The 26,373-nt window shown below is 40.0% G+C and overlaps 1 protein-coding gene across 8 annotated transcripts in view; it reads right to left on the bottom strand.

Moving 5' to 3' along the window:
- The window catches only part of myo5aa (myosin VAa), an 88,054-nt gene that overhangs the window by 3,499 nt on the left and 58,182 nt on the right, over window positions 1–26,373 (bottom strand). For 4 of the 8 annotated variants that reach the window (XM_038267722.1, XM_038267719.1, XM_038267720.1 and 1 more), the window contains 12 exons: window positions 25,026–25,139; window positions 21,855–21,989; window positions 20,627–20,683; window positions 20,281–20,508; window positions 19,933–19,941; window positions 19,313–19,413; window positions 4,133–4,331; window positions 3,819–3,884; window positions 3,424–3,517; window positions 2,746–2,895; window positions 2,428–2,582; window positions 2,223–2,312 (listed from right to left, as the gene is read on the bottom strand). In XM_038267722.1, the coding sequence (XP_038123650.1) occupies window positions 2,223–2,312; window positions 2,428–2,582; window positions 2,746–2,895; window positions 3,424–3,517; window positions 3,819–3,884; window positions 4,133–4,331; window positions 19,313–19,413; window positions 19,933–19,941; window positions 20,281–20,508; window positions 20,627–20,683; window positions 21,855–21,989; window positions 25,026–25,139 (1,398 nt within the window). Of the gene's footprint in view, window positions 1–2,222; window positions 2,313–2,427; window positions 2,583–2,745; window positions 2,896–3,423; window positions 3,518–3,818; window positions 3,885–4,132; window positions 4,332–7,393; window positions 7,475–19,132; window positions 19,190–19,312; window positions 19,414–19,932; window positions 19,942–20,280; window positions 20,509–20,626; window positions 20,684–21,854; window positions 21,990–25,025; window positions 25,140–26,373 lie in introns of all 8 variants that reach the window. The other 4 variants (XM_038267725.1, XM_038267727.1, XM_038267726.1 and 1 more) reach the window with 3 other exon arrangements.

The following is a 26,373-nucleotide window of genomic DNA, read 5'->3' as shown; positions in this document are numbered from 1 at the left end:
CTGACGGAATATGTTCGCTTTTATTGCCGGTATCCTGGTGCCTGCAGCTAAAATTATTTAGATGAAAAACACCTGCCAGCCGCCGCGGTGAGGCTGCTGATGAAGAGATTTCTGCTGTCAGCGCACCGCTGGTATGTGGGGGTCTGAGCGCCTCCGACAGAAATAGATAATCTGGATGAACTGACTGCAATTATGAAGTTTTCAGGTGGACTTTCTCACTTAAAAACATATTAAAACTACTTTATTCCCACTGATCACAGCAAATATAGCTGCAAGATTTAGATTATTTAGATGAAAAAACACCTGCCAGCCACCGCGATGAAGAGGAGGAGACGCGCCGGGGCTGCTGTTGAATTAAGTTTTCAGGGAGAAAAATAGAGCGGGAGCAAAACTGAGTATGATTGTGCTTTATTCATGTATTTATTACAAAGTATTAATCAAACCCATCAAAGTCATCATCCTCTGTTTCTGAATAAAACAGCTGCGCTAAATCAGACATGCCAGTTTCCCCTTCTTCGCTGTCAGTCACTTTCCGTGCAGCGCAGCTCCTCAGAAATAATGCCGGCTTTTGCGAAAGCTTGAACAACAGAGCCAGCAGACACTTTAGTCCAAGCATCTACAATCCATCCGCAAACTGTGGCGTAATCTGCCCGGCGCTGCCTTCTTATCCTGAAACTGTGGTCTCCGTCGGTCATCCACCGCTCCCACGCCGCTCGCAGCCTTACTTCGAACGGCTGCTTCACACCGATGTCGAGCGGTTGAAGCTCCTTTGTCAGACCCCCGGGATAACGGCGAGCACAGCGTTCATTTGATTCACCTTTTTTTCACATCGGCTGTGAGATGGGCACGCAGCGATGGTGATGCGTGGAAAAAACCACCTAGTCTTCTCACATACACCTGCCTCAGCCACGCATCCATCCAGCCTTTTCCATTTGCGTTAATATCATATGTCATCAGAGCGCTGTCTGTCTCGCTGGCAGCTCCCAGATCAGCTTCTCTGATTGGTTGATGCGGCGCGTCCAGCAGCAAAACTTCAATTTTTCCATCTCGAGCAGCAGAAGCGCGGCGCTTCAGATGCTTAAACGCTCCCGACGTGCTGCACCAAAATGCGCTGCGGGACCTTTTGCTGCACCTATATGCGCGTCAACCATTGACTTTGCATGTAAACTCGCTGCTTCTGCTGCACCTGATGCGTCCGGTTCACACCGATGTCGAGCAGCGTTAATTTGTTTCCCCATGTTTTTCACATCAGCTGTGAGATGGGCACGCATGGAGTTACATATTAACAGCGATGGTGAGGGGTGGAAAAAAAACACCTGGTCTCCTTACATTCAGCCACTCTTTCATCATCTCCTCAATGAGGTGGTCTCAAAAGTCGCAGTTACAACACACATAGGGCGCACCGCACCATAGGGCGCACCGCACATTTTGAGGAAAAAAAAGACGTTTAAGTGCGCCTTATAGTCGTGAAAATACGGTAAGTCAGTTGTGTCAACAATCTTCTGATGTCTCATTCATCGGGGCCAGACTAAATTACACATTTAATCTCACATTTAGTCTGGTTTATCAGGCTAGGATAAATACTCATTTTGTTGTTCATGGCAGGTTTACCAGCCAGAGTTCTGACTTTGAATCTGAAAGGGAATGGAGGGAGGGTTTGCTGAGTGATTTAGCTAAAAATCGTATTAAAAGTGTGATGTGGTCTTCATTTTCCTCTGCACTAATCAGAGCTCCATTGGCCTTGTATGACCTCTTATCCAACATTCTGGGACTTAAGTTCTTACTTCTAGCTGCCATAAATCTATCTGCCCACTAGTTGCAGTTCACTCTTTCATTTTTCATTAAATGTAACAAAACCAAAAGTTAAGAACCTCTGAAATTTGGAAATTGTATTTTTTTATAAGTTGAAAATACATTGTAAATGCATTTATTTCTCCATCCATGGGAGCCCAAGATTAGGGTGATGGCATGCATGCTTTCCATTCTGGAAGACGGGGAGCTCATTATAAATTGTCTCAAACATGGATAATAAATCGTTTTTTTATTATCTTCAGCTTCTTCGTTATCAGTTTGAGACTCTTATAAGAAGCGATAGTTCCTTCTTATTTTACCACCTAAAGAGAAAGTAGACGAGGCCATAGTTTGGATGTGCCTGAGAGAACGAAGCGTCTTTGAAAGCATCAGTGTTGTCGTGTTTTTGTGCACAGGTGTGCTGCTGTCACCTGCTCTCCGCTGTATTGTTTCAGACAGTGCAGGAAGCGGCAGGTGTTGGCCAACCAGAACGAGACCGTCTCAAAGTCATCTCCACGTTTCTGAGAGAAGAAAGAACCGTATCAATCTGCTCCTACTAACAAACCATTCTATTCTCATAAATCTATGTCACGCCCCCTCATTCTTCTCTGTTGGACCTGAATTCAATAAACTAACCTTGAGGATCTTCTTGATGCTGTTAATGGTTGACGTGAGCAGAGTGCGAACTTTCTGGTCATCGTTGACGTAGTCTGCGTGTCTCAGACACATGAACAGGATGTAGGCTGGCAGACCTGGGATCAGATTTACAGCCACGCCGCGAGGTTTCAGTTCTGGGAAGACAAAACATTTTTAGAGATGCTACCTTTCATAATGAACTTGCTCCTATATCATAAGTCATATTAGCTCAGGAAGTGTGGGGAGTGGAGGCAGAATCCAGGGAAACTCAGAGATGTACAATCTGCCTTAAACAAAAAAAAAAATCTCCTTTCATACCCAGAATTAGGTTCTTAACCAGCTTCATTTCATCCTCCTTCTTGTACTCCAACATTCCCTGGAAGTCCTTCTCCCTGCGGGGAATGTTAACAGGATGGATGGGCTCCTCCACCATCTGTCCCGGAGACGTCTGTCCTTCCGTTTGACCCGCTGGGAAACACATTTCACAACACATTTAGCTAAATCTCATTTATATGAACTAAAAGGACTGTTTTTCTTCCTGGTCAGTGAACACATCAGCAGGAAGTAGCATTAATGCTCCACTGTAGAAGATGATATGATGAAAAAAAAAATGCATCAGTGAAGTGTGAGGAACAAAACCTAAAAGTCGCTCCTTTCTCAGGTTCTATTTTTGTTATCTTGTGCCAGATTTTCTAAGTGAAAAGAAATTGATTTTTCACATTGGGGGAAGCTGTAGCTGACCTGGGAGAAGTTTCTTGGGTAGGAAATGACTAACATAATCTCTGCGTTAAGGTACGTAAATAAGGTGAGAAAAATAGTTGATTATTCTGGTCTTGTTTGAAATGAGTGAAAGCATATTTTACAGTGATTAATTTCACAGATTAATGCTGTTTATGGATTTGAACCAATTTTTTGGGCTGAGAACAGTCACCATTTAAAAAAACAAAACAAAAACCAATTCCACCGATCGCCTATCACAGTCCAAAGGTCCCGTACCGCCCATCTCTCCGATCCTCTTGGAATAAACCTTCAGCTGCTTCTTGAGTTTGCGAATGGTTCGATCCTGCTTCTCCAGCTGCTCCATCAGATCCTAAAACACAGCGAGAGAAGAAGAGGAGAGAAGAGTGAGGCCTGACTTGAAGGGAATCACAATAACGTCACCCTTAAGTGGTAAACAAGAAAGAGAGAGAGACCAAAAACAAAGGCAAGTGGGTCAGAGTTAGAGCTGCGGTGCTGATTATTGCTTCAGAGGAGGAAAGGCTGTGGGACTCTAGCTGTTACAAAGAAGAGTGTGCAGAGTTAAAGCCAAGGTGGAGCTGTTGCTCAGATTACGTCTATCTGGATTAATGCGCTCTCTGGCACGCATGCAAGCACACACAGACTCTACATACAACCATCCGTCGTAAAATGATGACTCGAGCCTCTCTGGATGCGGTAGGGTCGTCGGCCATGATTTCCTGTCAGGTGACAACATCCACACAGTGAACCTGTGCTGTCGTTTAGCTTCTTTATGTGTGGCCCAGAATAAAAGTCACGATACGCTATAGTAAAAGACGGTTAATGTGGGTAAAATCACACCGTCCCATTATTAAAGTTTTAAAGTCACCATTACAGCTGGAAGAGAATAACGCGCCCCAGCTGGTAAAGTGCTTCAATTAAACACGTCTGACTGCTTATCTGCTCATGATGATGCTTGGGAGCGTACCAGGTTCTCGTTGGTGAGCCGGGTGATCTCATGCTGCAGGCTGGCTTCGATTCGGGCCTCCGGAGGCAGCTGGAGGTTTTGGGCCAGCAGCTGCTGCTGCCGGTTGTTCTCCTCTTTCACGTTCTGCAGCTCGCCGCGCAGCGACTCCACCTCGCTGTCGTACGTTCGCCGCTGGGTCTGAAGCTGCTGCTCCAGTAACCTGTAGAGGAGGAAGGAGAAAGAAAATGATCTCAGACACACAAAGAGAGTTTGATTCGAAGGAGGTGATGCAGGCTGGCAGCGGCATGCTGTAAAGAGACTCGGACAGTTCAATGGTCCTGAGGAGGCTTTTAAATTTAGTCCTTTGGAGGCATTCAGGTAAAAAAAAAGGTAGAAAAATCTGACAGAGATCAGAGTTTTTAATTCAGCAAATAGTCTAGCATGCAACAGCTGCATTTGTATCTAAAATCAACAGAAACCAAAGAAGAAAATCTAGTAAAATGTACCATAAATGCACCAGGGAGCGTTATCACAGATCCTTCCTCCCAGCAGCTGGAAGACTTTATAGCCACCACTGTTCCCAATAACCTCACTAAATTGTTATATTCATGCTGATTATTGATTTTCTATTATCCAGATACAGAGCATTTATATTGTAAAAAAAACTGTAAAGTACAATATTATTTTCATACATTTTTCTAAGGTCCATATTGTGTGACCACTTTTGCTATAATCTTTTTGCTGCTGTAACACTAGAGGTGTGGGAAAAAATATTTTTGGCAATATATCATGATTTTGGCTGCCTGATATAATATTGATCTTTCAGTTTCTAGAATTTATTTTTAAAAAACAAAAGATTTTCACCTAAAACTGAGGGAAAATTGGGTACCTCTGCACCACCACTCTGGCAGATAGTGAGTGCTCTGGCGCCCTTTGCTGTGCGGCACAGCGCCATATCTATAGTTGGGCCAGTCACACTGAAAGACGTGGCTGATTCAAACCCCAAACAACATGGATACCAAAATAATTAAATGATCAATATTACCTGATTAACATTTACAGCACTTGCTCTTTTATATGTACAGATTTAATTTTGATAGCTGGGAAAAATATCGTATCGTGATTAAAGTAATGTGATACGTTATCTAACCCTATCTAACACCACAATTTCCTGTTTATGGGACAATAAAGGGATTTTCTATTCTATTTTACTCTAAAAAAAAAAAAAAAAAAAAGAACTCTTAGCTTGTGAGCTTTTTCTGAGCCCCACTCCCAGCCTGCATCTCTAGCATGCCTACAGCTAATTTGCACGATAGGAGGACATTTATTTGCACTTATTCAGGACAAATCAAACAGCAGGACATCTCTACAGCATCACAGCTGAATTAGTATTTAGTGCATCTGTTCAATGAAGAATTATTCACACAGTTAATAATAAAAAAGAAAATAAATGTTAGAAACCAAGAAGACTTGTGGTTTTCTTTAAAACCATCTTAACTAGAATATGTTAAATATGGGAAAAAAGGGAAATATATTTTGTCACTTATTTAAGGAAGTGAAACATGGATTTTAGAAATAAAAAAAAAAGTATAACATTTAAATATTTGATTGATTATAGCAAAATGCGCCTGAGAAAATTAAAATATTGTGGAAAAGTAAAATGATCTGAAATGAATCTTCCAAATTTGAGTTAATTCACTTAAAACATCTGCAAAGCCTTCCTGGTTCTCTAATCTTAGGCTACGCTAAAGCTGCAGGTCTTTATGCTTGGCTCCATTTTTTTTCTAGTATTTGATCTTTTTGGGTTGTTTTTTCATCTTACCAATTAAATATGAATCCTGAGTTATTGGTTCAGGACATCAAAGCGACCTGCATGCCTTACATTGCAGCACATTGTTTACAGAACTAATAATTGATCTGACTGTCACTAGATCTGTTTAATGAGGCTTTTTTTTTTAAACAAAAGAAATACCTAATAATGGATGCTTGTGCCTTTGTTCTCATTAATAAACTCTGCTGCTGCAGAGTAGGAGTCCGGATTATGATGTAAAAGTTGGATAAAATGTAGCGTTCAGACTGCAGAGGCTTTATTCCATATGTGAAAGTGGATCACTCAAAACGCTGTGAAACATTCACATATAGGTGAAAAGATTGGATTTGTCAAAAGGACAGCGTCCTTAAAAGGAAGCGAAACCACAAAGTATCATTAAGATAAAGTGATTATTCAAATACTTCTGAGGCCAAGCTTGTTAAAGAAAGTTGAGTGGAAGAAAAAGTGGTAGAAAGAGGTATACCAACAACAGGGATGAATGTAGACTTGAGAATTCCTTTTAAAGGATGTTTGATGAACTAATTAATGCAAACAGAGCCTAAGCTAATTAATAGAGCTTAGAGTTTAACACTCTTAAGGAGCCAGACTTTTCCATTCTATCTCTATTCTCCCACTCTGCAGAATCTGTTCAACCTCTAACACTTTGCTCTGCTTTTTCTCATAGTAGCTTCATCTGGTCTGTTCCTGATTGGCTGTGACTCCATCCTGGAGAGAAATATCAGCTGTGCTGCTTTGTTTATAGATGTTGAACATGAACCTGTTTTTCAGTGTAGTCCTGTTTCTCTTACTTTGATTAACTGGATGTGCTCTCTTCATCCTCTGACATGGGAGCTGGCTCAGAGCTTGTCTGCCTGGCTGTGTGTTTCCTAGACAGGGTCGCCTTTTACAGTTACGTCTGTATCTCTGCTTCTGTCTCCTTGAACCACAGTCGGCCTCAGCAGATGGCCGCTCACACTGAATCTGGTTCTGCTGGAGGTTTCTTCCTATTAAAAGGGAGTTTTTCCTCTCCACTGTTCTTAGTGTGAGGGATTGTATTTGAGTCAATGAGTCGATGCAATCAACTGGTTTTTCTTAGATAGAAAACTTGGAATCAATCTGACTGGATTATCTGGTGAACTGTAAAGTGCCTTGAGATGACATGTGTTGTGAATTGGGGCTATATAAATAAACTGAATTTAATTTAATTAAATACTCTGTACATGAGTATAATATATTAAATCTGCTTTCCTGATTATTGGAGGTATACCCCTAGCATAAAAAGGTCCAGATTACAGATTACAGTGAGGATTAGTAACAGAATGAAAACTCTTTAACCTCCAGTAGAAACGAGGTTCTGATGTGAAAGCAGAATGAAACACAGAGAGAAGATAAAGAGAGCACTCGTTCCATCCCGGACTAAAACCAAACACATCATGCTCTGAAGACACCATGTGCTTGAGCCCCAGTTACACCTGATGGTTTCCTTTAAGCCCTGATTAACCAGCCAGAGCTCCCCGTCCTCATTCAGTTTATGTAGGTCTGGAGCAGCGGATCTGACCAACACACAGCACAGAGGGACATGAATGACAGGAAGATAAGAGGGACAGCCGACACAGCTGGAAAACAACATGAATGATATGAAAAAATGAAATCTATCATCTGATCTAAGATGTCTGTATAGAAAAAACCTAAAATATAGTTCTATAGTGCAAAAATACACTGCACTAGCACTGGAACGGGTCTACTGATTAAAAATGTAGTAAAATAATAAATATGTATAAATGAAAACATTTAGTTTAGAATGACTCTCTCTGGTTAGTTTTGATTAATCAATTAATTATCTGCTGCTTTAGTCTTAATTTCAACATTTTTAGCCGTCAGTTTTGAACATTTTAATCAATAGTTAGTTCATAGCCAATCAGAGCAATCCACTAATCTCTTTTCACTGGATTGCTGATAGGCCGTTGGTAGTACAGGGTGCTGTGAAGTCACCTGCCGCCATATTGGTACTCCCTAGTCAGGCCGGTTGGAATGTACACAACAGAGGATCTCCATCTGAAGTTAAGTTATTTTCTCTGTGATATCTCTGTATCTAAGTAACTCTAACTGACTACTTTAAAACATAGCACCTTCTGCTGCACTTTTCTACTGAGCACTTGTCAGTTTCACACGGTTTTATTTCTGATAGCAAGAAGTAGCTAGCCTAGGCTAGCGCTAGCTTAGCATTGCTATGGCTTCTCTCTCTCCCTCCCTTGACTCTTTTCCAACTCTTCCTTCTTCCTCTCCTCTCTCCTGCTCTCTGTGTCAGATGTTCAGTTATTCCTCTGCCTCCTTTAGTGATAATGGGATGTGTAATAAGTGTAGTATTTTTGTAGCTTTGGAGGCGTGGGTGTCAGAGTTAGAATCCAGGCTTCAGGCTGTTGAAGTAGGCCCCCCACGTAGCTGTCCTCCAAAAGTGCCTGAGCAGCCAGGCGATTGGGTAACTGTACGCAGAAAGCGTAGTCGTGGATCTCTGCCCACTGGTCACCACCAACCCGTTCACGTTTCTAACCGGTTTTCCCCACTCAGTGACACACCCACTGAGAAGCCCACTCTGGTGATTGGCAGCTCCATAGTCAGAAACGTGGCATTAGAGACACCAGGGACCATAGTCAAATGTTTGCCGGGGGCCAGAACGGGCGACATCAAATCCTACCTGAAACTACTGGCTAAGGATAAGGTTAAATACAGTAAGATTGTTATTCACGCTGGTGGTAATGACACCCGGTTACGCCGATCGGAGGTCACTAAAATTAGTGTTGCTTCGGTGTGTAAGTTTGCCAAAAAAATTTCGGACTCCGTAATTTTCTCTGGTCCCCTCCCTGATCTGACCAGTGATGACATGTTTAGCCGCATGTCGTCATTCAATCGCTGGTTGTCTAGGTGGTGTCCTGAAAACAACGTGGGCTACATTAATAATTGGCAATCCTTTTGGGGAAAGCCTGGTCTGATTCGGAGAGACGGCATCCATCCCACTTTGGATGGTGCAGCTCTTCTTTCTAGGAATCTGACCACATTTATTAGTCCTCCAAAACCCTGACCACCCAGGGTGCAGACCAGGAAGCAGAGTTGTAGTTTAACACACATCTCTGCAGCTTCTCTACTGTTACCCACTCTTTACTCCATCCAGACAGTGTCTTGCCCACGACCAAAATCTAATAAATTAGCAAAGATTCCCAAAGGAGTAAATCATGATAATCTAATTAAAATCAAAATAACTCCAATTGGGGAAAAAGTTAAAACAATTAAATGCGGTCTGTTTAACATAAGATCGCTTTCCTCTAAAAGTCTACTAGTTAATGACTTGATTTGTGATAATCACATTGACTTGTTTTGCCTTACAGAAACCTGGCTGCAGCAAGAGGATTATGTGAGCATAAATGAGGCAACTCCTTCAAGCTATTTAAATTTTCACATCCCCAGAAGTTCTGGGCGAGGAGGAGGAGTAGCAACAATCTTCGAGTCTGACTTACTGATTACTCCCAAAACAATTAATTCCTACAACTCTTTTGAACATTTAACGCTTAATTTCCCTGATCCAAATTTCAAGGCAAGAAAACCTCTTCTTTTTGTAACTTTGTATCGTCCACCAGGTCCTTACTCTGAATTTTTAGATGAGTTTTCAGAGTTCCTTTCTGATTTGGTATTAAATACTGACAGGGTCATCATAGTGGGAGATTTTAACATCCATGCTGACATTGAAGGCGATAGCTTAAGAGCAGCCTTTAATGCTATCTTAGACACTATTGGCTTTGTTCAAAATGTGAATAGTCCCACGCATTCTCATCTTCATACTTTGGATCTTGTGCTGACATACGGCATAGAATGTGAAGAAATAACAGTATTTCCTCACAACCCTGTCCTCTCTGACCACTTTCTAATAACCTTCAGGATTACTTTAACAGAGTTCTCCTCCCCCAAAAGAAGGTTCAATTTTAGTAGATCTTTATCAGATAGTGCAGTTATAAATTTTAAAGAATCTGCTTCACTTTCTCTCTGCTCTGTGTCACTGAGCAGTGCTGCAGAGTGCAAAAGCTTAGCTTATTCCCCTTCACAGGTTGATGATTTTGTTGAGGGGGTTGCTAGTTCTCTGCGTATTGCCTTAGACAACGCAGCTCCTTTGAAAATGAAAACCGTTAAAAATAGAAAGCTTGCTCCTTGGTTTAATGCAGAGCTGCGTACTTTGAAGCAAAATGCTAGGAAACTGGAGAGAAAATATCGCTCCACAGGCCTGCGAGAGTCCTTCCTAGTCTGGAAAAATGGTTTACTGCTGTATAAGAGGACCCTTTGTAAAGCAAGAGCAGCATACTTCTCCTCATTAATAGAGGAGAATAAGAATAATCCTAGATTTCTTTTTAATACAGTTGCCAAACTCACCCAGAGCCATAGCTCTGTTGAACCGTCCATTCCACCTGCTCTTAGCAGCAATGATTTTATGGGATTCTTTATAAATAAGATTGATCTTATTAAAAATAAGATCATAAGCACTCCTCTATCCGCGATTGTACCTGAGGTAGTCATGGAATCTGAACCGGGTTTAGACTGCTTTGATCCAGTTGAACTCTCTGAATTAGCAAAATTATTGTCTTCATCTAAGCCTTCAACTTGTATGTTAGATCCAGTTCCAACCAGGTTATTTAAGGAGGTATTCCCTTTGATCTCCTCCTCCATTTTAGATGTGATTAATCTATCTCTGTTACAGGGATATGTACCTAAAGCTTTTAAGATTGCTGTAATTAAACCTCTGCTTAAGAAACCGTCTCTTGACCCAGACGACTTGGTCAATTATAGACCTATATCCAATCTTCCTTTCTTATCCAAAATTCTTGAGAAAGTAGTTGCCAAACAAGTTTGCGATCACTTCCACCATAATGAACTTTTTGAAGAGTTTCAGTCTGGCTTTAGAGCTCATCATAGCACTGAAACAGCTCTGGTGAAAGTCACTAATGATATTCTCATGGCCTCAGATAATGGACTTGTATCTGTGCTCGTCCTGTTGGATCTTAGTGCTGCATTTGATACAGTTGACCATAATATTCTTTTAGAAAGACTTGAATATTTTGTTGGAATTAAAGGAACAGCACTAGACTGGTTTAAATCTTATCTATCTGATCGAATTCAGTTTGTTCATGTTAATGATAGATCTTCAACACGCTCAAAGGTTACCTGTGGAGTACCACAGGGATCAGTGCTAGGACCAATTCTCTTTACTTTATACATGCTCCCAATTGGTAGAATTATTAGACAGCATGGGATTAATTTCCACTGTTATGCTGATGATACCCAGCTATATCTGTCAATAAATCCAGATGAAGCTAACCCATTACATAGATTACAGGCATGTCTTGAAGACATAAAAACCTGTATGACTCTTAATTTTCTGCTTCTGAATGCAGACAAAACAGAAGTTATAGTCTTTGGACCAGAGTCTCTGAAAAAGAAACTGATTAGCCAGTCACTTCATTTGGATGGGATTAAACTGATTTCAGATAATAAAGTAAAAAATCTTGGTGTTATTTTTGATCAGGACCTGTCATTTAAATCCCATATCAAAGAGGTTTCTAGAATTTCCTTCTTTCATCTGAGGAACATTGCAAAAATTAGAAATATCCTGTCCAGGGGTGATGCTGAGAAACTAGTCCATGCATTTGTTACTTCAAGGCTGGACTATTGTAATTCTTTACTATCAGGAAGTCCACAAACTGTAGTTAAAAGCCTTCAGCTGATCCAAAATGCTGCAGCCAGAGTTCTAATGAAAATGAAAAAGAGAGATCATATCTCTCCTATCCTGGCTTCTCTTCATTGGCTTCCTGTTAAATCAAGAATAGAATTTAAAATCCTCCTTCTCACATATAAAGCCTTAAATGGCCAAGCTCCATCTTATATCAGAGATCTGATTGTTCCTTATGTTCCTAACAGAGCACTTCGCTCTCAATCTGCAGGTTTACTAGTGGTTCCTAGAATTTCTAAAAGTAGAATGGGAGGCAGATCTTTTAGTTATCAGGCTCCTCTCCTGTGGAACCAACTACCAGTTTTAGTCCATGAGGCAGACACCCTGTCTACTTTTAAGGCTAGGCTTAAAACTTTCATTTTTGATAAAGCTTATAGTTAGGGTGGCTCAGGTTATCCTGAGCTATCTCTATAGTTATGCTGCTATAGGCTTAGACTTTTGGAGGACATAGGGACCCCCATTTCATCATTCTGCTTCATTCTCTCTCTGTTCTCCTATTCTGCAGAATCTGTTAGTTCAATCTCTAACCTTCTGCTATCTCTGCTTTTCCTCAGAGTAGCTTTGCCTCGTCTGTTCCTGTTTGGCTGTGACGTCATCCTGGAAAAAAACATCAGCTGTGCTGCTTCTATCAACACCCTTGTTAATAGATGTTGGAGATCGGCCTGTTTTCCAGTGTGGTCCTGTTTCTCTGACCGTGACTGAGTGGATGTGCTCTCTTCGTCCTCTGGCATGGGAGCTGCCTTGGAGCTCGTCTGCCTGGCTGTGTGTTTCCTGGACGGGGCCGCCTTTTACAGCTGCTTTTTGTATCTCTGCTTCTGTCTCCTTGAACCCCAGTCGGCCTCGGCAGATGGCCGCTCACACTGAGCCTGGTTCTGCTGGAGGTTTCTTCCTGTTAAAAGGGAGTTTTTCCTCTCCACTGTCGCTACAAGCATGCTTAGTGTGGGGGATTGTATTTGAGTCAATGAGTCAATGCAATCAACTGGTTTTCCTTAGATAGAAAACTTTGTATCAATTTGACTGTATGATCTGGTTGAACTGTAAAGTGCCTTGAGATGACATGTGTTGTGAATTTGGCGCTATATAAACAAACTGAATTGAATTGAATTGAACATGTGCGCCATAGCATCGAACAATGATGTTGTTCTGATTTTCAGGGAGCTTTTAAAATAAAGATAAATTCATCACTTTGACACAGTTGTTGTTTCATAGCATCAGTAGATTACTGTGATTTATAGTGAAAAATAGGCACATCACATTGCATAGTCATTATCCATGAAGTCTATGAATCATGTAATATATCATATTATACAAGTCCATCACAACAAAATTGGGTGGTTAATGGAGCTAAATAATACTCTAGTCAAATATTAAACTCACAGATACACACACACACACACACACACACACACACACACACACACACACACACACACACACACACACACACACACACACACACACACACACACATTCCACTATATATAGTGAGGACAATGTGTTAAATCCCATTGATTTTCAGTCATTTTCATTCCCTAACCCTAAAACTAACCCTAAACCTAACCATTACCAATGTTTACCACACCCGAACCCAACTGACACCTTAGCCTTAAACCTAAATATTAGCAAAATAGCATGTGAGGACCAGCAAAACATCCTTACTTCGCAATAACTGGTCCTCACTCTGAGGGCTAGACAGGTACACACAAACACACACTATCTGACAACGTGCCAAAAAAATTGATTACTATGTTTTGGTTATTATATTACAGGCATTTTCATGCCGCAACTCAATAAAAGTGGGGAGAACCAAGATGGCGGCAGGTGACTTCAGTTTTTGGACTATCAGCATCCAGGGAATAAATAGAGATCAGTGAAGCGATCAAAGAAAGCCATGGACAGCAGAGAGAGAGGCAGCATGTTAGAGAAAGAGATGCACAGTAAAACTTAGAAGGAAGCTCTGGTGGATTCATCTGCTTATTCTAGAAACATTTGGCAGTTAAAAAGCAGAAAACTCTTATCAGAACGTGTTTTTGGGAAATGTAAAAGAAAGTTACATTGCATTTAGAAATCTTTGAATCATTACTTCTGCCGGTGACTAAATTTTATAATATCAAGTATCAAGATGGTGTGTGATCCCTCTTTGTCTATTGTTAATAGTCTATTATAATTATCTGTAATACAGAAAATATGATTGTTTTATGGGTTAAATGAAAATCCCCACCCTCAAAATAAAGTCGTTTTTGGATGCGACCTGAAAATGGAAAAATATATCAAATATATAGATATAAATAAACTAGAACTACATTTTTCTTCTTTATTACTCTTTGCTTTTCCATCACATGTAGAACATATTCAGTGTTCTGTTTTAATTTTCAACCCCACAAAGGGATCAGAGGACGGCTCTATGCTGACAGCTCTACGAATGCAAAATAAACTTTTTCAGTTTTTTCAATATTATTATTTTTTTCCTTTCTTTTCAATAGTTGCCTTCAGTTGGATCTTGTTTTTCTGTTGTGGATAAAACAATTCAATTCAATTCAGTTTATTTATATAGCGCCAAATTCACAACACATGTCATCTCAAGGCACTTTACAGTTCAACCAGATCATACAGTCAAATTGATACAAAGTTTTCTATCTAAGGAAAACCAGTTGATTGCATTGACTCATTGACTCAAATACAATCCCCCACACTAAGCATGCTTGTAGCGACAGTGGAGAGGAAAAACTCCCTTTTAACAGGAAGAAACCTCCAGCAGAACCAGGCTCAGTGTGAGCGGCCATCTGCCGAGGCCGACTGGGGTTCAAGGAGACAGAAGCAGAGATACAAAAAGCAGCTGTAAAAGGCGGCCCCGTCCAGGAAACACACAGCCAGGCAGACGAGCTCCAAGGCAGCTCCCATGCCAGAGGACGAAGAGAGCACATCCACTCAGTCACGGTCAGAGAAACAGGACCACACTGGAAAACAGGCCGATCTCCAACATCTATTAACAAGGGTGTTGATAGAAGCAGCACAGCTGATGTTTTTTTCAGGATGACGTCACAGCCAAACAGGAACAGACGAGGCAAAGCTACTCTGAGGAAAAGCAGAGAGAGCAGAAGGTTAGAGATTGAACTAACAGATTCTGCAGAATAGGAGAACAGAGAGAGAATGAAGCAGAATGATGAAATGGGGGTCCCTATGTCCTCCAAAAGTCTAAGCCTATAGCAGCATAACTATAGAGATAGCTCAGGATAACCTGAGCCACCCTAACTATAAGCTTTATCAAAAATGAAAGTTTTAAGCCTAGCCTTAAAAGTAGACAGGGTGTCTGCCTCACGGACTAAAACTGGTAGTTGGTTCCACAGGAGAGGAGCCTGATAACTAAAAGATCTGCCTCCCATTCTACTTTTAGAAATTCTAGGAACCACTAGTAAACCTGCAGATTGAGAGCGAAGTGCTCTGTTAGGAACATAAGGAACAATCAGATCTCTGATATAAGATGGAGCTTGGCCATTTAAGGCTTTATATGTGAGAAGGAGGATTTTAAATTCTATTCTTGATTTAACAGGAAGCCAATGAAGAGAAGCCAGGATAGGAGAGATATGATCTCTCTTTTTCATTTTCATTAGAACTCTGGCTGCAGCATTTTGGATCAGCTGAAGGCTTTTAACTACAGTTTGTGGACTTCCTGATAGTAAAGAATTACAATAGTCCAGCCTTGAAGTAACAAATGCATGGACTAGTTTCTCAGCATCACCCCTGGACAGGATATTTCTAATTTTTGCAATGTTCCTCAGATGAAAGAAGGAAATTCTAGAAACCTCTTTGATATGGGATTTAAATGACAGGTCCTGATCAAAAATAACACCAAGATTTTTTACTTTATTATCTGAAATCAGTTTAATCCCATCCAAATGAAGTGACTGGCTAATCAGTTTCTTTTTCAGAGACTCTGGTCCAAAGACTATAACTTCTGTTTTGTCTGCATTCAGAAGCAGAAAATTAAGAGTCATCCAGGTTTTTATGTCTTCAAGACATGCCTGTAATCTATGTAATGGGTTAGCTTCATCTGGATTTATAGACAGATATAGCTGGGTATCATCAGCATAACAGTGGAAATTAATCCCATGCTGTCTAATAATTCTACCAATTGGGAGCATGTATAAAGTAAAGAGAATTGGTCCTAGCACTGATCCCTGTGGTACTCCACAGGTAACCTTTGAGCGTGTTGAAGATCTATCATTAACATGAACAAACTGAATTCGATCAGATAGATAAGATTTAAACCAGTCTAGTGCTGTTCCTTTAATTCCAACAAAATATTCAAGTCTTTCTAAAAGAATATTATGGTCAACTGTATCAAATGCAGCACTAAGATCCAACAGGACGAGCACAGATACAAGTCCATTATCTGAGGCCATGAGAATATCATTAGTGACTTTCACCAGAGCTGTTTCAGTGCTATGATGAGCTCTAAAGCCAGACTGAAACTCTTCAAAAAGTTCATTATGGTGGAAGTGATCGCAAACTTGTTTGGCAACTACTTTCTCAAGAATTTTGGATAAGAAAGGAAGATTGGATATAGGTCTATAATTGAAACAGCGTTTCTAAAGGAGATTATTTTAATTGATCAGATTATATTCATTTATTGTCTTTCCGGTGAAAAAGAAGGTGTTCACCAGTGATAGCTAGTCAGGTTAGTTCGGTCCATTTTCCTCTCTCTGCTTTCAATTGTCCTCCAGCATAAACTTTTAGCTGTAACTTTGTAAATAAATAACTGAAGTTTCTTCTGCTGTTTAATTTCCTCCTGTCTTGTTTTTGTAAGACTCCCACTGAGGTGTCAAGTATTTATTTAATGTACTAATGTTCTAATGTTTCTGCATCTCTTATTTGAGAATTTATTTTCCTATTTTTTACTTTTCCTCCCAACATTTGAACACACACCTATTAATAATGACATGATGTAACAGCTGCATGAAAACGGAAAACACCAGAAACGGAATCTGTTCAGCTGGAGCCCAGGGTGTTTAGAGAGAAAAACTGAGATATATTAGATTTTAAATGTACACGTTAATCAACTTTTAAGTTCTATTTCAGTTTTTTGCGACTGTAATGTATTTAATACCAGAGATCGAAAAATATTTAGCAGTTAATGCAGTTCAATCTATAATATCTGTTATATTACATTTTGATTTAGGACCAAACTAGAGTTAGTATTCTTTATGTTCTCTCTACCAACACAGTGAACAGAAGAGGAAAAAACCCTGCTTTCTGTGCATAGGACAGTTTTTAAGATATTTTCTTCAATTAAATTTGACCAGTTTTCTATTTTATCATCATTTTTTGTACTTTACTGATGTTTAACACCTCTGCTCTTCCATATGTGTGATAAAAACATCTGTGACTCTGATTGAAAGCTATCAAGTGTTATTCTGATTGGATAAAAGATGAAAGATGTCGTTACAGCTAGCAAATCTCTCCACAATTTTCAGATCTACATGTGCACTCATTCAAAGAACATGCATGTTTTTAACCTACACTAGAAAATTCCCCCACAAAAAAAGAAAACAAAAAGAAATGCTGAAAAGTCAAAGGTCAGTAATGTTTTACACATGAACAGATGTGACAGTTTGCTCATTTTTGTTTACAGTCTTTAAACTTTTCCTTTCTTTTTGAGAAAGGCATGGTTCTAGTGCCCCCTACTGACGAGCCAACACTGACTCCCGCCTTTCATTAATCAAAGGTACCGCATCTTTCAGATTCTAAACTCCAGCTAGGCTGCTGTAATTTCCCTCTCACTCCCTGGAGGGAAACTTCTCTGCATGACCAGGAGGTTAAAGGTCATCTCCAAGCCTGTCTGAGCTGTGAATCAGCCAAAACATTTATCAGCAGGTTTTGTAGCTGATTTCTACAGAGGGAGCATTTTATCTCCTGTATAGTTTCCTCTTTACATAACTAAACTTTCGAAGTAAAAACACCAGTTGATGGTGACAGTTGGTTTTCAGTCCTAGCTCTGCTGGTCTCTTGCAGTTCCCAAGCTTCCTGGATGGGAAGCGAAACGTCTTCAAACTTCAAACCAGGTCCAGTGGATTGTTTTTTTTTTTACTTTTTTGGAATTACTATGACCTGGATGACTGAGAATCTTCACCAGCAACATCTATAAGATAATTGACATGCAAACTTCCTTAAAAATTTTACAGAGGTGGAGAAAAGAAAATAGAAAAATAGAACTGCATGCAGAATAGCTGAGGAACTCATCGCTCTGTGGTCCTAAATGCGATACAATCTGATCTTTTCAAATGTGACCCGAGTCTGAAAGGTCAGGTGGCATTCATCTGACCTGTGAGCCATTAATACTCAACAAAGGTTGCTATTCTGTGTCTTGCTACACAGAAACGAGAAGGAAAACAACCATGGCGGACGATGATGCAGAGGGCAGTTTTTATTTTCAACCACCTTGGAAAGAGTTTGTTGTTAATGCAATGGTTGAGGTTGGGTAAGACCATCCATGTTTATTTCTATAAACAAAGAGCACGCTTGCTACTTGTGACGTCGTTGCGTCCTCTCCTGCACATGCGGGACACTTAGGTTGTGTGAATGAATCTATTTGGAAATGTGAACAACCAAAGAATCGGATTTCACAAAAATATCGAAATTGAGCATTAAGGCCTGAAGTGTGAGCATAGCCATAGGCTACATTCACACTGCAGCCTGAAGTGACCCAAATATGATTGTTTGGCCCAGGTGCGACCTGGATCTGATCTTATCATGACAGTCTAAACAACACAGAACCGTTTTTTTCCAATGTGACCCAGGCCGCTTGGCTCTGAATCTGATCTTTTCAAACGTGAACCGTGTCTGTACAGCCAGGTTGCATTCATCAGACCTGAACGCCATTAATACCCGACAAAGGTCACTATTCTGGGTCTTGCTATGAAGAAGCGGCAAGGAAAACAACAACCATGGCGGACGATGATGCTGATAGCAGTATTTATTGTTTAACCATCTTGAAAAGATTGAGTTTTTAAGGTTGGGAAAGATCGCTAGATGCGCTACGGCACTACCATTTATGTTCACTTCCGTAGGCATGCTGGCCTGTGATATCATTGCGTCCTCTACTGTGCATGCGGGACACTTGCGTTGTATGACTGCAGTTCACACCGGAGAACACATACAAGTTGCATATATTCGGAAATGTGAATGGCAACGCAAAAAAAAAAATCGGATTTCACAAAAAAAAAATCGGAATTGAGCATCAAGGCCTGCAGTGTGAACGTAGCCTTAGACTTAAATTGAAGCCAGAGTTACGTTAAATATCATGCTGTCTAAGGGCAAGAGCTTTGTGACTCTCTGAAATCAGCCGTTTCAGTCCTCAGCAGCATTAGTCAGTGGGAACATTTCAACCCTGAGGCTGCGCATTTTCTGATCCATGATGCACGAGCCATTTCTCCTCTGTTACCTCAGCCTACTCAGGAGATCCTGTACCTCCACCACCGGGAGCATTGACCTGGGAGATCTGGCAGGACATACAGCCAAACACTGGTTTCTAACACATCAGCTCTCAAGGATTTATAGCAGAACCACATCTTTATGACACAGGAGCAAAGAGTGTGGAGGGTTGGCTTTGAAGCTGGCCTACCTGTTGGTGTCTTTGAGGCCGATGTAGGCCTGCTTTAACTCGTCTGTGTCCTTCAGTTTGTTCACATCTTGAGCGAACACTGAAGGCTCCGTCATCGTCTCCTAGGAAAGAGGAGGAGGAGATGGTTGGGGAAGTCCTCAAAATGACCAAGAACTAAAGAGTTCAACCTGCGCATTGAATCAAAACCGTTTAACTAAACCTAAGAATAACAAGTGATGTTTTGGTTATCCACAATATTCTGCCTCTTTGTGTAAAACTTCATCACTTTGGGGAAATCTAATAATTATTACAGGAAAGGCAGCTGTGAAATGAGCACCAGGCAGACCACAAAACAATGGTAGTGGAGACGAGAGTAAAGAAAACGCATTTTAACACACAGAGGATGAGAAAGGTGAAAAAAAACCCCTGACTGTAACTTTACTTCTATCACAGGAAATAAAATCTAAAGACCTTTAGCCAGAGGAGTAACTTCGTAATGTAAATTGTAATGTTTTCTGCATGCATGCTTTTTAAAGCCACATAAAAGCTGTAAAGGTTTGTTACTAAGGAGACAGAGAACGTTAAACCAGAAAAAGAGAAAGAAAAATAGAAACATTAACGTCTCGGTTTATCCACTGTACCTTCTCATCCTGTGGAAAAGCATGAATGGTGGAGAGAAGGTGGAGACAGAGCGTTAGACACACGGCTGGGACAGTGAGAATAGAAGCAACACGGGCAGTAAACTAGCAGCTGTTTGATTATTGTAAAAACTAAATGGCCGCTGATATTTCCCATCTTTTTATTTGACGCATTAATCATGGAAATGACATCACATCAGGAAGCAGAAACATATCTGATGCATCCTATTAAAAACAGATAACATGATGGAATAAAGAGCAGCTGGATGACAAACAGCCTACTGCAGCATCCATCTACATTTATTAATGAGTCACCAAACCAGAGCTAACAAACCTAAATGTTTTTCTCACCTTGTGGTGCAAGGCCTCCTTCTGGCTGACCAGCTGGGAACGAAGGATCAGCACCTCTTCCTTGCGGACCTCCAGCTCCTCGCAGGAAGCGTTCAGCTGGTCCAGGAGCACCTTGTAAGCCGGCGAGCCCGGTGCCCCGGCACCTGTGGCTGCGTCAGCGAGCAGGCTTTGCCTCATCTCTGCCAGGTCGTGTCTCAGCTTCTTGTTCTCAGACTCCAGCTCCTGACGCTGAGCGTTAGGAAGGTTCAAAGTGACATTGTTTTTTTTTTTAAGGTGGCATCATAACGATGTTTATTTATTCCACAAGTGTTGATGTTTTTGAAAACTTTAGAGTTTTTTTACTTACTTTCAGGGACTCATACTCCAGCTCTGCTCCACGGGCCTTTCTAAACTGTGCATCATCCTAAAACAGAAAACATGTTGGATTAAATAAAGATACTGAAATGATGGTCGACTGATGCTGATATTAATCAGGATCTTAAAAATAATTCATTTTATAAGAGCAACTTTTTTAAACAGTTTTTCTATAATTCTATAATTAGTATGGAAACATCTAGTGGCGGTTCTAGATAAAATGAACTAGGGGTCCGGGCTGGGGCCCAGTTTATATGAATTAACCAAGGTTTCACACTTCTGTGGCTCTGCTTAAAGCTGTCTATAATTTATAAATAATTGTTAAAGTAAATCGTCTGGGTAAAATACTGAATTGGTCAAAGGGACAAATACCGACTGTGTCTTAATGTCCACCCTTTTTAAGAATGTTGCGCCATTTGAAATGAGTGTCCGAACATCTAGTGGATGACAAAGTAGTGGACTTGAAATTTCCCACAATGCACCTTGAAAGGTAGTGATCAGCCATGTTCACTAGACGAATAGATATATCCTGGAAACGCTTTGCGTGGAGAGCCCTCCTCGCAAAGCATTATGGGATTTGTTGTGACAGCGGCCGGCTGTCGACAACTAATAAAGATGGCGCAGGCCATCGCGGTGGAGGAGGAGTTACATGACTATAAAGTCCACTATATATTCCCTGCTCTATAGTGATTGAATGATTTAGGGGTTAAGGTGTTCATTCAGACACAGTAACAGTCTCCTCTGTCATTGCAGTTACTCTGCAAAAAACTGATCTAAATTTTTTTTAAATATTTTTAAAATAAGTGCATGTTACCTTAATTTCAGCAGCTAAATGAGATTATTTGCCAAAGCAATTAGTATTTGTTAGTGTTTTCAGTACAGGGGCCAACAGGAGCCGGGTCCACCAGCGGCCCCTGACTAGAACACCCCCATGGATAACTCTAGCCTTCCAATCGGAAATAGTCATGGTTCTTTAGCCCTGAACATAGACCTACATTGAATTTCGGCTTCTTTATTCAAAATCCAACTTTCTGAGCTTCCTGAAATAAATCAACTGGATCAATCTTTTTAGATGCAGCTGAATAACAAAATAAAGACATACAGATATAAGAAGCATCTTTGATCTGCCTATAATGGCTTATAGTCTGGTTTCAGAGGTAACAGAACATCAATGGGGTACGATATAATCCAGAGAAAAGTGAAGGGCTGCCTGCAGCTACCCTGGCTCTAGCCCGCTGGAACTGGTCCTCTTTGTTTTCCAGTTCGTTGCGCAGCGACTGCTTTTCCTGCTCCAGCTCTGTAACCCGTTTCTGCAGCTTTAGAGTCAGTGAGGTATCCATCCCCCTCGTCACGTCCTGTGTGAGAGATAAAATAAGAGGTTTAAACATAAACGCCATAAACCCTTTTTCAGTAGATGAGGGGACATGACTTCTGGTATGGCGCTGTGGGGGTAGGACGCGATCTGCAGAGCTCTCAGCGAATTTGAAAAATATTTTTGATTTAGTGTCGCATTTTCCTAAATATTGTGGTTTACAAGATCATAAATATGCGGTGAAACCTTCTGGTGTGCTTGGTGTGACTAAAATGAGTGGGAAGCAGAAATCCTTGCATCAAACGTCCTCCAAGAGGTTGACTAGTAAACATTCGGCAATGGCGGGGGAGAAAGCTAGTGGTGAGGAAACCGTCTCCATGGTTCAACTGGTGTCTGAAATAGATAAACAGAGATCTGTGCCTAAAGATGACATCTACAGTTTGATTCTAGAGTTACTTAAACAAACTGCTGTGGACGGTATTAAAGAAACTGACAATACGTTTCCAGCAAGGTTGGTGTCGACTGAAGCGACAGCTGGTGAGAACTTTGAGTGACTGAACGCAGCCGAGGCAACCATTAAAGCTCTGACAGCAGTTAACCAGGACCTGTTAGATCAGCTAGAGCAGGGATGTCAAACTGGTTCCACAAAGGGCCGTGTGGCTGCAGGTTTTCTTTCCAACCAAAAAATAGCACACCAGACTCCAGTCATCTCATCAAGTGAGTCCAGTCTTAACATTATGACTTGATGAGATGAATGTAGTCTGGTGTGCTATTGCTTGGTTGAAAAGAAAACATGCATCCACACACCAGGATTCGATTTTCTATATCTAGAGATGGGTTTAAGTATTTAGGGATTAATCTAACTCCATCTTTTTCAGAATTGTCTGGTAAAAACTTCACCCCTCAGTGGATACGCTAAAATCTGATTTTCAGGGACGGACTGGCATCACTCTGACATTGGTTGGTAGAATTAATTGTATAAAAATGAATGTTCTTGCTAAATTTTTTTATATTTTCCAGTGTCTCCCAGTTTGTTTGCCAAAATCATTTTTTAAGTCTATACATAGGTTTATTACATCATTTATATGGGCAGATGAAATTCCCAGAATACAGAAAACATTTCTCCAGAAACATCGCTCTGATGGAGAATTTGGGATTGCCAATTTACAAATATATTATTGTGTGGCAAAATGCCAAAAGATACAATATTGATATCATCAGTCATCAGATCATGTCTGGTGAAGCCGAAAATAACTCATGTCTTTCAACATCACTTCCAGCCTTTGTAACCTCCAGAGTTCCTATATCCATTTCATCATATTCTGCAAATCCTATAGTGTAGCAAATTTTACGTATTCAGCTTCAATTCAGAAAACATTTGGGCCTTAATCAGTTTTCTGTGCAGGCGCCCATTTGGCATAATCAGGCATTTATTCCAGCTAACATAGATTCAATCTTTTTGAGATGGAAAAGACAAGGCCTTCTCAGGTTTAAAGATTTTTATAAGTCAGGGGTTTTTGCAAGTTTCAATGATCTATGTGTTAAATGTAATCTTACCAGTTCAGACTACTTTAGGGATTTACAGATTTGCCACTTTATTTCTATCAGCACACCAGACTTTCCAAATGAACCAGAGCCTACTGTTTTTAGGGTTTATACAGGAATGAATAACTCAAATTTAATGCTCTTAGAAATAATTTTAATGCCACCAACAGGTACCAGTCGACAGGCTGCAGCCATGCCCGTTTTCCAGCCACTTTTGTTGAAATAGCTTTTTTTTCTCCCATTATCTAGCTTTTTCTGCGACTCAAGCTTCTTTTCTGAACATACAGCTTTGCGATCAACCGGAAGCAGTTCCACGCAAATATATCGTAACATAATATGTCTGACGAAATTGTTTTTATAAACATTTTTTTTAACAAAGCATTCTAAATGCCACAATAAACACATTTAATGAATTTTAATGCCAATTAAGGCCTTAATTAAAAAATAATAATTTAATGACTTTATGATTTTTAATGACCCGCGGAAACCCTGTGTTTTGAATATGTTTGCACTCTCTCCTAAACTAAAGGGCCTCCTTTCTAGATTTCACTCCTTAATCACCTCACAAGGGGAGAATATTTATGTTAAGGTGAAAGTTAAGTTGGATAATGAAATGGGAGAGGCAACTCCAGAAAGCTGGTGGCGTAAGGTGAATGGGACTGCATCCTGTATAAGTTTAGCCTTGATCCAGTTTAAAAGCTTACACATAATGCATTATTCTAAAGCTAGAATAGCAAAGATATTTGAGAATGAGGATGAAAATTGTAATAGATGTCATTGTGCCCCTTGAACTTTAACACATATGTTTCTGTCATGCACATCTTTTAACTCATTTTGGTTTGGAGTGTATAAAACGATATCTGATATCATAGGAATAGATTGTCAGCCTAATATGTATACCTAAATTTTTGGAACAATACCACTGAATAGTATGGGTAACTCTAGGTTCAAAGATATAATAGCCTTTTCAACTTTGATAGCTAGCAGACAAATTATTTTATTCCTTCCCACCAAAATTATTTGAATGGATGTCTGATCTAATGTTGTACCTCAAATTAGAAAAGATGAAATATAAACTAAGAGGGTCCAGTGATCGGTTTTATGCTGTTTGGAATCCATTAATAAAAATATTTCGAAAAGCTAAAGACACTTCCTGAGAATCCCTGAGAGTAATGCATCGAAACCTGATGGCCAAGACCTACAGAAGTTAAGCACATATAATAAATAAGGCTTTTCTTTTTCTTTTATGCATGGTAGGAATGTGTGTACATATATGCACATACATTGTTAATTTTTATTTTGTGTTTATGCTACTCTGAAGTGGTTGCATTTTGTATTTGTATATATAGTTTGTAATATAGTTCTGAGAGGTGGGGGGAGGGAGTGTAATTTGTAATGTTAAAAATAAAAAAACATATCTTGAGCAAAGAATGTAACTAATGTTTGTTTTGTGTTTAATAAAAAGAGATTAGAAAAAAAAGAGGAGGGGACATAAAAAGATGGTTTCTCCTCCATTTAAAGCTGAAGCCCCTACATCGCCGGCACGGTGACCCTCTTCCGATTCGGCGTACTCCGAGTTGTAGGTGTACTCTGATTCGTTGCTGCTGTGGGTGGAGTCTGTTCTCCTGTGGCCGGGTTTGGAGACGTTCTGCCGAAACAAGAACAGAAGTTTCTTTAATGAAAACAGCAAAAAAAAAAAAAACTTTACCGTTTACAGATTAAGAGCTAAAAGGGTCCAATGTGTTGAAATTTTGCATCCAGGATATCAGAATCAGCAGAACCAATTTAGATGTTATGAATATTGGATCTAAAATGTTTCTTAAAATAAAGGGCTATAAAGAACCTCTTTAAAAAACTATTTTGTTTAGGAATATTCAGCTCTTTAGATATCATTTTCTTGTTGAGTATTTTAGTATTAAAATCTTTAAAATGGAGCAAATTGTTTTTAAAGTGAAAATCCAGAAAAATTTCAATAGAACTTCTGTTCCTCCTCCTTGTTCCAAAAAAAGGAATTAACAAGTTTACCCATCAGTAGTTAAAGGTATGAAAGAGGATTCTTCTCATAAAATTGTGTCCAGATTAATCTAAAATGACTTAATTGATGGATGGCAGTCTTGCACTCTTTTGTGTAAACTGGAGCATCGATGGCCGAAAAGAATCCAGACAAACCTAACCAGGTACCAGATCCGCTCGGGTGGTCAGATCTGCTCAGGGCCCTGCCCCTTCTTATGATGTCAGCATATGGCAACTCCACTCGGACAAACTGTATTGCAACCGTTTCTTAAAGATCAAATCTCTTCTGGAGTCTCAACATATTATTACCCGTATTTAGTATAATTTTACATTTCATCGGCGATCTAAAGTAGCCGAAAGTAGAAAACAGTCATTGTCAGTCTTGAAGGAAAGTACTGTGTTCTAAGACTGATCTCTGCCATTTAACAAGGTGACAAAAAAAGTCTCAGCTTATTTTCCTTCTTTTTATTAAGATCTGAGTGCAGGGAAGGACAAATGGGACATCTTGAAAAGCGACTTTCATAAAGATTTTAGAAAAATAAAACAGTTGTTCTACTTGTAGAAAATGAACGGTTGTTATTGACACAAATTTAAAGTAGTTAAGCCTAATATGGCTAACTGACCAAGCTAAAAGAGGCTAACCTTTTTATGGAGGTTTATTCTCATTAATAGGGAGTTTTTCCTCTCCACTTGAACTGTAAAGTGCCTTGAGATGACATGTGTTGTGAATTGGGACTATAAAAATTAATTGAATTACCTCTTCTAGCTACTGAGCACAACTAGCCAGCGCTAGCCAGCTCTCCTCCTTTATATCATGGTCTAAGAGTTACTTTGTTCACCATAAACTAATTTTTCAGTTTTGTTATCGA

This window comes from Cyprinodon tularosa, unplaced genomic scaffold, assembly GCF_016077235.1.
Source record: "Cyprinodon tularosa strain WSP-4 unplaced genomic scaffold, ASM1607723v1 ctg682, whole genome shotgun sequence".
Classification (NCBI taxonomy): domain Eukaryota; kingdom Metazoa; phylum Chordata; class Actinopteri; order Cyprinodontiformes; family Cyprinodontidae; genus Cyprinodon; species Cyprinodon tularosa.
The sequence above is the reverse complement of the archived record's forward strand: the minus strand, read 5'-3'. Positions and strand labels throughout refer to the sequence as shown.